Source organism: Otolemur garnettii, unplaced genomic scaffold (assembly GCF_000181295.1).
Source record: "Otolemur garnettii isolate 467f Iridium unplaced genomic scaffold, OtoGar3 scaffold00053, whole genome shotgun sequence".
In the NCBI taxonomy this organism is placed as follows: domain Eukaryota; kingdom Metazoa; phylum Chordata; class Mammalia; order Primates; family Galagidae; genus Otolemur; species Otolemur garnettii.
The window spans coordinates 9,434,676-9,446,082 of NW_003852448.1; the positions used below are offsets into that span (position 1 = coordinate 9,434,676).

General features: G+C 47.0%; 1 protein-coding gene across 1 annotated transcript in view; it reads left to right on the top strand.

The window, feature by feature from the left end:
• ZNF786 (zinc finger protein 786) overlaps positions 1–3,126 on the top strand; it is a 14,434-nt gene extending 11,308 nt beyond the window's left edge. Inside the window, exon 4 of the mRNA XM_012806503.2 lies at positions 853–3,126. Within this exon, the coding sequence (XP_012661957.2) occupies positions 853–2,888 (2,036 nt within the window). The 3' untranslated portion in view covers positions 2,889–3,126. The remainder of the gene's footprint in view (positions 1–852) is intronic.
• The last annotated feature ends 8,281 nt before the right edge of the window (positions 3,127–11,407 follow it).

An 11,407-nucleotide genomic window follows, 5' to 3' on the forward strand; every position in this document is an offset into this window, starting at 1 on the left:
GAGCCCAGGAGTTGGAGGTTGCTGTGAGCTGTAATGCCACGGCACTCTACCCAGGGGGACAGCTTGAGGCTCTGTCTCAAAAAAAAAAAAAAGTATAGAATGAAAAATTCAAATGGGACCAGCAGATATTTAGTTTTTAGCTGCACCCTTCCTGAGAGTTAAAGGTGTCTTCTATGCAAATTATTTCACTTTCTACCTTCTACTAATAATTCTTCCAAGAAACCTTCTTAAAACATTGGTAGGAATGGGAGCAGGGAGGGAGGAATAGAGCCGAGCCTTTCTGCCTGGTCTTGGGGACAGGGCAGCTCATAGATAATGTGGTATCCATTGGGGCTTTATTAGGAACTTACTGCCATCATCACCTTGTGACACTAGGTATATCAAAATGGGACAAGTCTAATGTCCTGAAGTCACAATAGTGGCTAACATTACAGAGTACGTGTCCTCTTCCAGGCACTGTACTAAGTTACTTTTTTTGATTCTTACAATAATCTTAAGTACTTTTGTTTCCCTGTTCTCCTAAAGTAGTCGACGCCAAAAGAGATTAGCTTGACAAGGTTGCATAGTGGACAAATGGGATTTAAAACCAGCAGTCTGACTCCAGAGCTACATTTGTAATCTGTATTTTTATCTTTTCATTGTTGTTATATGATATGTCTGTTTAGCTCAGGTTCAGCAGACTTCCCAAACTCATTTTGGCCGTAAAATAGAACTACAATATTTGGTTGTGTATCTCAATGGAAGCTGGATTCCCAGGCCACCACAGGCCACTGTCAAGGATCACCTTATTGGTGACACTCTTTTGTCATACCATAGACAGTATACCAACTGACTTTTTGTTTTCAATTTCAGGAAGCCAGCAAACTGTGAATTCAGGAGAAACCAAATGCCATTTCCAAGTAGATCCTCTTCAGAGCCAGCATTTGTTTGGCCCCTTTGTAGGAGAAAGGGAAGATGTTTCCTTCAAGCCTTCCCAAGACATCACCCTTGTGAGCCCACAAGGGCACAGTACACGGGCTGTAACTCCAGTAGGCCAAAGCTGCAGTGAATCTGCCCAAAGAGAAGAAATCCCAAGTCTCCCTGGTTTGCAGGAAGTTCCGTCCTGGAAGAATGCTCGGCACCCTTGCGCTATCTGCGGGGAGAGCTTTTGGAAGAAGAACCATTTAGTAAGTCACCAGAGGAGACACTGGAAGGACCCGCCTCATAGCGCGTGGAAGAAATTCAGCAGGCGAGCTGATACGCAGCCACACACAGCTGCCACGAGGGCACAGAGGCACTTCCCATGCCCCCAGTGTGGTAGGCGCTTCCGCCGGAAGCAGTGTTTGCTGAGACATCTGGTTGCCCATATGGGGACGAGCCCATTCCAGTCCCCTGAATGTAAAATGTATTTGCGGCAGGAGCGAACCCTTCTCAGCCACTGCCGCATGCTTAAGGAGGAGAAGCCTTCCCAGCACCCCAAATACAACAAGCGCCTTCTCCCAATGGACAATACACAGGCTCACCGGTGCCAACAGGATGGGGAGAGGCTGGCCTCCTGGCAAGAAGGCCTGGGTGCCTTCACCACCAGTGTGCACTCAGGACAGAAGACACTGTGCCTGGACTATGACCCACAGGCTCTGCCCCTGGGCCGTGGCACAGAGAAGCCCTGCGCATGCGTGGAGTGTAGACCCTTCCCTGCAAGGTCCATGCCTGCCAGCCACTTCAGGATGCAGGTGGGAGAAAAGCCCTTCCAGTGCCCAGACAGGGACAAGCGCTTCCACCTGAGTGGCCTGCTGCAGGTCCACCAGCGTGTGCACAGTGGAGAGCGACCCTTGTCCTGCGGGAAGTGTGGCAAGGGATTCACCAAGCAGTGTAGACTCATAGAGCACATCCGGGTCCACAGTGGGGAGAAGCCTTTCTGGTGTGCCGAGTGTGGCAGGAATTTCCGTCAGAGGGGGCAACTGCTGAGGCACCGGCGGCTGCACACGGACGAGAAGCCCTTTCAGTGTCCGGAGTGTGCTCTGAGCTTCCGCCTGAAGAGCATGCTCACCGCCCACCGGCTCCAGCATGGCGGGGAAAGGCCATTCTCTTGCGGCGAGTGTGGCCGGGGCTTTACCCACCAGTGTAAGCTCCGGGAGCACCTGAGAGTGCACAGTGGGGAGAGGCCCTTCCAGTGCCCGGAGTGTGACAAGAGGTTCCGCCTGAAGGGCATCCTGAAGGCCCACCAGCGCACCCACAGCAAGGAGAGGCCCTTCTCCTGCGGAGAGTGTGGCAAGGGCTTCACCAGACAGTCCAAGCTCACGGAGCACTTCCGCGTGCACAGCGGGGAGAGGCCCTTCCAGTGCCCGGAATGCAGCAGGAGCTTCCGCCTGAAGGGGCAGCTGCTCAGCCACCAGCGCCTGCACACCGGGGAGAGGCCGTTCCAGTGCCCCGAGTGCGGCAAGAGCTATCGTGTGAAGGCCGACATGAAGGCCCACCAGCTGCTGCACGGCGGGGAGATGCCATTCTCTTGTGAGTGTGGCAAGGGCTTTGCTAAGCAGTCTAAACTTGTGGAACATATCAGGACACACACGGGAGAGAAGCCTTTTCAGTGTCTGAAATGTGACAAGAGTTTCCGCTTGAAGGCACAGCTGCTCAGCCACCAAGGCCTGCACACGGGAGAGCGGCCTTTCCACTGCCCTGAGTGTGATAAAAACTTCCGGGAAAGGGGACACATGGTCAGGCATCAGCGCATACACAGGCCTGAGAGGCCGTTTGCCTGTGACAAGTGTGGAAAGGGCTTCATTTATAAGTCTAAACTTGCTGAGCACATCAGAGTACACACGAAGTCCTGTCGTGCTCCAAATGAGCCCGACATTAAGAAAAGGCTTAGTCAACTGTTTGCGATGATAGAGGCTGATTGGAGTTGAGGTGGGCCAGGGCATGTGAAGTGCTGGGTGGAACTGATGTTTCTGGAATCCACAGCCAACAATAGCCAAACCTACTAGTAGACAGACTTTTAGGAGCAGGGGTCCTTCCTGGAGCAAGAGCAGAATACAATTTAGGAATATGAGAAACCACAAAGGATGTTCTGTGCCAAAACATTACCAATTAATATTTCTTGCCCTTTGATAAAAAGATATTTATTCTTGCCATCTTAACTGATAATTTTTGCCCAAATGCTAAGCCAGCTCTAAAATCTCATGATAGGTGCATAAGCATTTATTTAGTTAAATTATTCATTTCAGGTGTTCTTCTTTAATTACAAATGAATGTCTGCAGAAGTTCCAGTGATTGACCTCTTTATGACTTTCTCTCCAGCTATTCCTGTAAAACAATGGCCTATGTATTCCAGCTCTGTCAGGGTATAAATCTGCTTTTTTACAGCATTTGTTAACTTTCAAGAGGACCAGGAAGTTGAGCACAGTGGCTAGAGCTCAGGAGTTGGAGACCAGTCTGAGCAAGAGCAAGACCCAGCTTTCCTAAAAATGGAAAAATTAGCAAGCATAGTGGTGGTTGCCTATAGTCCAAATTACTCGTGACACCAAGGCAGGACAATCGCTTGAGCCCAGGAGTTTGTGACCAGCTTGGGCAACAACATAGCAAGACCCTGTTTCAAAAACATTAATTAAAAAGAAGGGTTAGAATGAGAGAATTGGTGGTGGTGGTAGATGCTGCAAAGAGGTCAAGGATGTCGAATACTTTTGAGTGTGGCTAGTCGATTATTCTTAACCCAGAAATGAATTATTTTTATCAAAGCAAGTCTTACAAATTTAAGAAACTAAAGTTGCCCCTAAGCAGTAGGGGGCAGTCAGTGAGGTTAAGTCTCAGTCTGACAGTTGTCATCCTGGAATAGGGCACAAAGAAGAGAGACCACCATGGGAGTAGCCTGAGCAAGAGCAAGTCCTGGTCTCTAAAAATAGCCGTGCGTTGTGGTCCCAGCTACTTGAGAGGCTGAGGCAAGATCACTTGAGCCCAGGAGTTTGAAGTTCCTGTGAGCTGTGATGCCACGGCACTCTATGGAGGGATAAAAAGTAAAAACTCTAAAAAAAGAAAGGACCACTAAAGTTAACGAGCTGTCACTGGGTTAGCAGGGAGCAGAGGCCAGCTGCTGTAAGGTGGGGGAAATCTGGAGTGGAGGAAGCACAGCCTGCTATGTGAGCAGCTATAGCTCAGGTTGATAGTTACAGGAAGAAAAAACCTCAGAAGATAGTATAAAGTGGGCAGCACCTGTGCCACGGCACTCTCCAAAAAAAAGTATAAAGTGAAAGAATCAAAAGTGATGTTTTTCTTTAGAGATAGAGTCTCACTTTATCCCCCTTGGTAGAGTGGCATCACAGCTCACAGTAACCTCCAACTCTTGGGCTTAGGCGATTCTCTTGCCTCAGCCTCCCAGGTAGCTGGGACTACTGGCGCCTGCCACAAGGCCCAGCTATTTTTTTTGTTGCAGTTTTGCTGGGGCTGGGTTCAAACCCGCCACCCTTGGTATATGGGGCCAGCGCCCTACCCACTGAACCACAGGCACCGCCCCAAAAGTGATGATATTTAAGGATGAAAAGACATGATATCAGCTTAAGAAAATGAGCCAGCAGAAGGGAAATACTAGGTTATTAAATAGGAAATGTCCGGGTTGATGTGGTGGCTCATGCCTATAATCCTAGCACTCTGGGAGGCTGAGGTGGGTGGATTGTCTGAGCTCTCAAGTTTGAGACGAGCAAGAGCAAGACCCCATCTCTAAAAATAGCCAGGCATTATGGCAGACGTTTGTAGTCCCAACTACTGGGGAGGCTGAGACAAGAGAATTGCTTGAAAAGTTTGAGGTTGCTATGAGCTATGATGCCACGTTACTCTGCTAGGGGTGACAAAGTGAGATTGTCTAAATAAAAACCCCAGAAATGTCCAATTTCCTTAAATGCTAAGTTTGACAGTTGATATCTCTGACATTTCACTTTTGCTCTTTTTGTTTTGTTTTTAGTTGTGAAGGTACATTCTCATTCTTTCAAACCATCTTTTGGCTTGTGATTATCTTTGAAATTTTTAGAGCAAATTTTGTGAAACTGTGGATAAGTAAAAAATTCAGGCGTGGTGCCTATAGCTCAGCAGTTAGGGTGCCAGGCACATACACCAGAGCTGGCAGGTTCAAACCCTGTCCAGGCCTGCCAAGCAACAATGACAACTACAACCGTCGCTCGAGCCCAAGAATTTGAATTGCTGTGAGCTGTGATGCCACAGCACTTTACTGAGGGCAACATAATGAGACTCTCAAAAAAAGTGACAGACAGCCCTTTGTTTCCTGCATATTCTGTCAGGAGAGAGTCACTCAGACCAGGCAAGGGGACAGCACAGGATGAATACCAGGAGGGCAGGGCTCACCAGGAAGTATCATGGAGGCCGCCCACCACAACTGTGAAACAAGCGTTTTCATGCAGAAGGCAGAGAAGTTCATGTATGTCTCTTTGTCTCTGAAAAGGCAAAGGTGTTTACCACTTTTACCTCTGTGGGTAGAGGTGGTAAACAAATGCAGTAGGGAACTTAAGGAATGTGGTAAAGACCTCGTAAAGATACTGAGCAAAGTGGCAGAGGAACTTGACCAAGAGCATCATCTGGATATGAGAAAACAGTAACAAATATGGTTTTTTTTTATATTTTCTACTCATAGAAAGATTCACTTGTACCCTTGCAAGTTGAACCACAGAAGTGAACCCTCGAATCCCTCTCCCTCCCACCTCTCCCCCCTCCCTCCCCCCTCCCCATATCCTTAGGTTGTTATTAGGTTATAGCTTTCATATAAAAAGGTTTAAATTAGTTTCATAATAGGTGTGTGTACATTGGATACTTTTTCTTCCATTAACAAATATGGTTTTAAAAAAAAATCTCAGAGGCCATGGCCCAGTTAGGATGGGAACAGCTTGGTGCCAGTGAGCTTCCTTATTGAATCAAGTCCCAGTCATCAGACTGTCCTTTTGCTTTAGTAGGTATGGGAAACCTTCAGAGGCTTAAAAATACTTCTATTCCTTTAAAATAGTTCTATTCCTTCTTTTCACCTCCTTGAACATCACGGACCTACCTATCCAATGGCCTTTAAGTTCACATGTCTTTTTCAGTCCCTTTTACAGTTGAAGTGATATATGCACATGACAGTTAAAGAATGTAACGCACAGAAAGTTATCCCTCCCACCATCTTCTAGATTCAGGCTGGGAGGAGGAAAGGCTACCTATAATTTCACAATCTGAAAATGAAGTTGTAACTTCCTTATTCTATGAGAATGACTGATCGGGGTGGGGGGCAAACAGCCTCTTTCCTGCTGGATATGAAAGAGGAAGGATGCAGCTGTAAGAACTGCTGACCCAACTCCATGGAAGCGAAACTAGACAGGGAAACCTTGTTCTGCTCACGCTGATGGCACCCTGGATTAAGCTATGCCTCAGCTTACACATACTATACCGGTACTTGTCAGTTACATGAGAAATCTCAAATTAGCCCCCATTTTGTATCATCCAGTGCTTCTCTGCTCTCTCCCTCCCCAGGTACATCTGGGTTCTGTTCTTAAGACTCAACTGGCCAGGCTTTCCCACATCCAATTCCTGGCCGCTGAGTTGTGCTCACTAGCACCACCACCCACCACCCCACCACCCCCAAATTCCTTGCTTACAGCTGGTGGGAGAAATAGCTAAGCTTCCCTGGACAGGTTTTTTCTCTCTCTACTTACTGCTTTTGCTTATCCCCTCACCCGACCTGAACTCTCCCACCCAGCCCTCCTGAAGACTTTTGTCTCAGCTCATCAACTCTAATTTTTTACTGCACTGGGTCTTTTCATGTCAAATTTTTGCTTTGTCATTATTCTAATAACCTGTAATCCTAGCACTCTGGGAGGCTGAGGTGGGTGGGTTGTTGAGAATGTTTTCTGGGCAGCATGGAAATGGATTCTAGGTGGGTCTTTTTTTTTTTTTTTTTGAGATAGAGCCTCAAGCTGTCTCCCTGGGTAGTGTGCTGTGGCATCACAGCTCACAGCAACCTCCAACTCCTGGGCTCAAGCGAGTCTCCTGCCTTAGCCTCCCAAGTAACTGGGAACAGGCACCCGCCACAACACCCGGCTATTTTTTGGTTGCAGCCGTCATTGTTGTTTGGTGGGCCCGGGTGGATTTGAACCCACCATCTTAGGTGTGTGTGGCTGGCACCTTAGCCACTTGAGCCAGAGGCACAGAGCCAGGTGAGTCTTTTGTGTAGACACAAGTTATACCTCCTGGGGTGCCCGCCAAGCCCAGTGTCACTCACTCTGGGAAGCCTCCTGCACACACTGCAAAAGGCTGGGACACTCGCGCCCTCTCCCTGTCTCTGCAGCGAGATCTGTGCATCTGCAACCCTAAACCTAGGCTCAGAGCTGCTGTCCTGACCCGCTCAGAACCTCTCCAATGCACTTTTTTGTTCTGAGAAGCAGGGCACAAAATGTCGCTCTAGAGCCAGACTGCCTGGGTTTGGATCACAGCTCTGTTACTTCCTGTTATGTGACCTTGAGCAAGCTCTGGGCTGTAGTTTCCTCATTTATAATGGGAATAATACCTGTTATGGTTGTTGGGAAAATTCAATGGGCTATGTACATTAAAGCATTTGAATAAAGTTCAGCCAGCTATTATTAGCTCTCTGATGGTGTGCTTTAGCATTGCCACTTACATGTGACAAGGACACTCAGCATGTCTCCTCCAGCAGCAGCTGGACATAGGATTTTCTCTTTAGCCAAGCTTTAGAAGTATTTGTGTAGTAGACACCTTTTTGTGCAATACTCACTAGTCTGCCTATTCTGTGTACAGTGCGGACTGGCTTTTCTCAACTTCCATCCCATGTCTCATCTGACCATTGCAAATGCTTTTCTCCACCCTCTCTCCCACTGGGGATATCTGTGAATAAGAGAAAGAACCAGCATAGTTAAACTGAATCAGCCTGAGAGGACCTACGGGTAGTGAGGGAAAGCCACTGTTAGAAGCATCCTGTAAATGACCCATGTGGTTCAACAAGGGACACCTGGGAGTTGGCTTCATCCACACAGGGAAATTTTCATGATTAAATGAAGGAAACTAATGAATAAAAATATTGTTGCCAGGCTCAGCACCCACAGCTCAGCGGCTAGGGTGCTGGCCACATACACTAGGGCTGGCGGGTTCAAACCCAGCCCAGGCCTGCTAAACGGCAATGACGACTACAACAAAAAAGTAGCCAGGTATTGTGACAGGTGCCTGTAGTCCCAGCTACTTGGAAGGCTGAAGCAAGAGAATCACTTAAGCCCAAGAGATTGAGGTTGCTGTGGACTGTGATGCCATAGCACTCTACCAAGGGTGATATTGTAAGATTCTATCTCAAAAAAAAAAAAAAATTGTTGCCAAAGCCTAATCTGCATTTTGCCTCAATATCTTCCTAACTGGCCCTTTCTCTTTCTTTTCTCTCTCTTTTCTCTCTCTTTCTCTCTCCCTCTCACCATTTGGGGGTAGTGGACTATGAGTTAGATATTGATATTCTGTTCAGAGTTTAGCTGTTTCATTACCAGAGAGGTGCAGGAGAAGGGCAACATAACATTTCAGAACTCAGAATAGGTAATATTTTGAGAAAAAAATGTCCATTAAATGAAGATGAATTAAGAAAGCATATAATGAAATAAAATGCCAGGTGTATAGGTTTCTTAGAGCTGTCATAAAAGGTACAGTTCTGGAGGACAGCAGTCCAAAATCAAGAGATCTACGGGGTTGGTTCCTAATTGGGAACTCAGAAGGAGAATCTGTTCCATTCCTCTCTTTAAGCTGCAGGTTGTGGCTGACAGTTCTTGACATCTTTTATTTTGGTTTGAGCCATGTACATAATTTTATAGATGTCTAACTATTGGGCTGGGCTCATAGCTACGTCACTCCAATCCCTGTCTCTGTCATCACATGGTCATCTTCTCTCTTCTAATAAAGACACTACTCAGACTGGTTTACAGGCCCACTCCCGTGTGACCTCATCTTAATTTATTACATCTGCAATGACTCGGTTTCCAAATAAGGTCACATTCTGAGGTTCTGGGAAGGACATGATTTGAGGAAGGCACTATTCAATTCAGATATAGGAAAACAGCAACATAGTATTTAAAAACTCAGTAAATATAAAGTTTTGGGGCTCTGTGCCCTTAGCTCAGTGAGAAGGTGCTGGCCACGTACAGGGAGGCTGGCAAGTTCCAGCTCAGCTCAGGCCTGCTAAACAACGACAACTGCAACCAAAATAGAGCTGGGCATTGTGGCAGGTGCTTGTAGTCCCAGCCACTGGGGAGGCTGATGCAAGAGATATGTTTAAGCCCAAGAATTTGAGGTTGCTGTGAGCTGTGATGCCACAGCACTCTACTGAGGGCAACATTGTGAGACTGTCTCCAAAAAATAAAGTCTTAGGGAGAAAACAAGTCTACATTAAATAAAGATCACTTGCCATAGCAAATAATAACATGCCAAGTATGAAAGAGTTTGCTGTGGGCTGGGGTACCTGGGTGATCTTCATGAACAAGGTGGAACTGGAGAGGGTCAAACTCTTATATTAAAAGCATGCTTTCTTATTAGTAGCTAGAAGGAGTGTTGAGTGTCGCCATCTGAGGCGGGCCCTGGGTGAGCACCCCACTGGGGTAGAGTAAGCACGGGCTGAGTAAGCACTACAGGGAGTTCCAGGGAGTTCCGTGCTTTCACATCAAATCTTTTTTGTTGTTCGTAACAGGCCTGGGCTGAGTTTGAACCCACCAGCCCTGGTATATGTGGCCGGAGCCCTACTCACTGAGCTATGGGCGCGGCCCCAAATTTTTAAGAGAAACAAACTGGGTTAGCAGCCACCACACTGCCATCGCTGTCTAACGCCCTAGCGCCTCCTTTAGCCGGCCCAGCTCCAGCCAAAGGAGAAGAGGGGTGAGTAAGGAGCTTGGTTCCTACAAAGCAGACTGCCCTTAAAGCTACCGGAGGTAAAGCACCCAGAAGCAACTGGCTACAAAAGCCGCTCGCAGGAGTGCGCCCTCTACTGGAGGAGTGAAGAAACCTCATCGCTACAGGTCTGCTACTGGGGCACTTCCTTTCTAGCGTCTGGCGCAAGAAATTGCAGGACTTCACAGATCTGGCTTCCAGAGCACAGCTTGTTGGTGCTTTGCAGGAGGCAAATGAGGTCCTACTGGTTGGCCTTTCTGAAGACACCAACTTGTGTACTATTCATGTCAAACCTATAACAATTATGCCAGAAGCCATCCTGCTAGCACGCCGCATCTGTGGAGAACGTGTTCAGGGTCCACTATGATGGGAAAACATTTCATTATCAGGCTGGGAGCAGTGGTTCACGCCTGTAATCCCAGCACTTGGGAGGTCGAGGCAGGTGGATTGCCTAAGCTCACCAGTTCTAGACCTGCCTGAGCCAGAGCGAGACCTTGTCTCTAAAAATAGCTGGGCGTTGTAGCTGGCACCTGTAGTCCCAGCTACTCAGGAGGCTGAGGTAAGAATCGCTTAAACCCAAGAGTTTGAGGTTACCGTGAGCTGTGACCCTACAGCACTCTACTGAGGGTTACAAAGTTAGACTCTGTCTCAACCCCCCCCAACACTTCATTATATATATAAAAAAAAAATTCTCTTCTTCCTGTTATTCGTAGTTCTGAACATTAGATTTTTTTCCCCCAACGGAGTCAAAAGACATCTAAGTATATGCGTGCAACTGGAAAAATGGGGGACAGAAATCAGGTATTGCAGTTTTTCCATTTTCATCTGTGTGTGAATTTTTATTTACTTATTTATTTATTTTGAGACAGAGTCTCAAGCTGTGGCCCTGGATAGAGTGCTATGGTGTCACAGCTCACAGCAACTTCAAACTCTTGGGCTCAAGCGATTCTTTTGCTTCAACCTCCCAGGTAGCTGGGACTACAGGCGCCCGACACAACCTCCGGCTATTTTTTAGTTGTAGTTGTCATTGTTGTTTGGCGGCCTGGGTTGGGTTCAAACCTGCCAGCTCAGGTGTATGTGGCTGGCACCCTCGCCGCTTGAGCTACAGGTGCCAAGCCTGTGTGTGAATTTTTAATATAAATGTGGGGATGTGAAGCATTAATGTGAGTCAAAATGTTTCATCAACAAGTTTCACGAGTTCAACGTTATAGCAACCATAAATAAACCTGTTAATTTTTTCCGGACAATGCCACGTTTGGACTTTTTAAAAACAAGTAAATTTTTATTGATGCAACTAAATGCTGTATTATCATACAGTAGATTCCATCCATTCACTATACTTTTTCTTTTTTTTTTTTTTAAGAGATAAGAGTCTCACTTTATTACCCTCAGTACAGTGAGGTGGCATCACAGCTCACAGCAACCGCTAACTCCTGGGCTTAGGTGATTCTCTTGCCTCACCCTCTGGAGTAGCTGGGACTACAGGTGCCCACCACAACGCCTGGCTATTTTTTTGTTGCAGTTT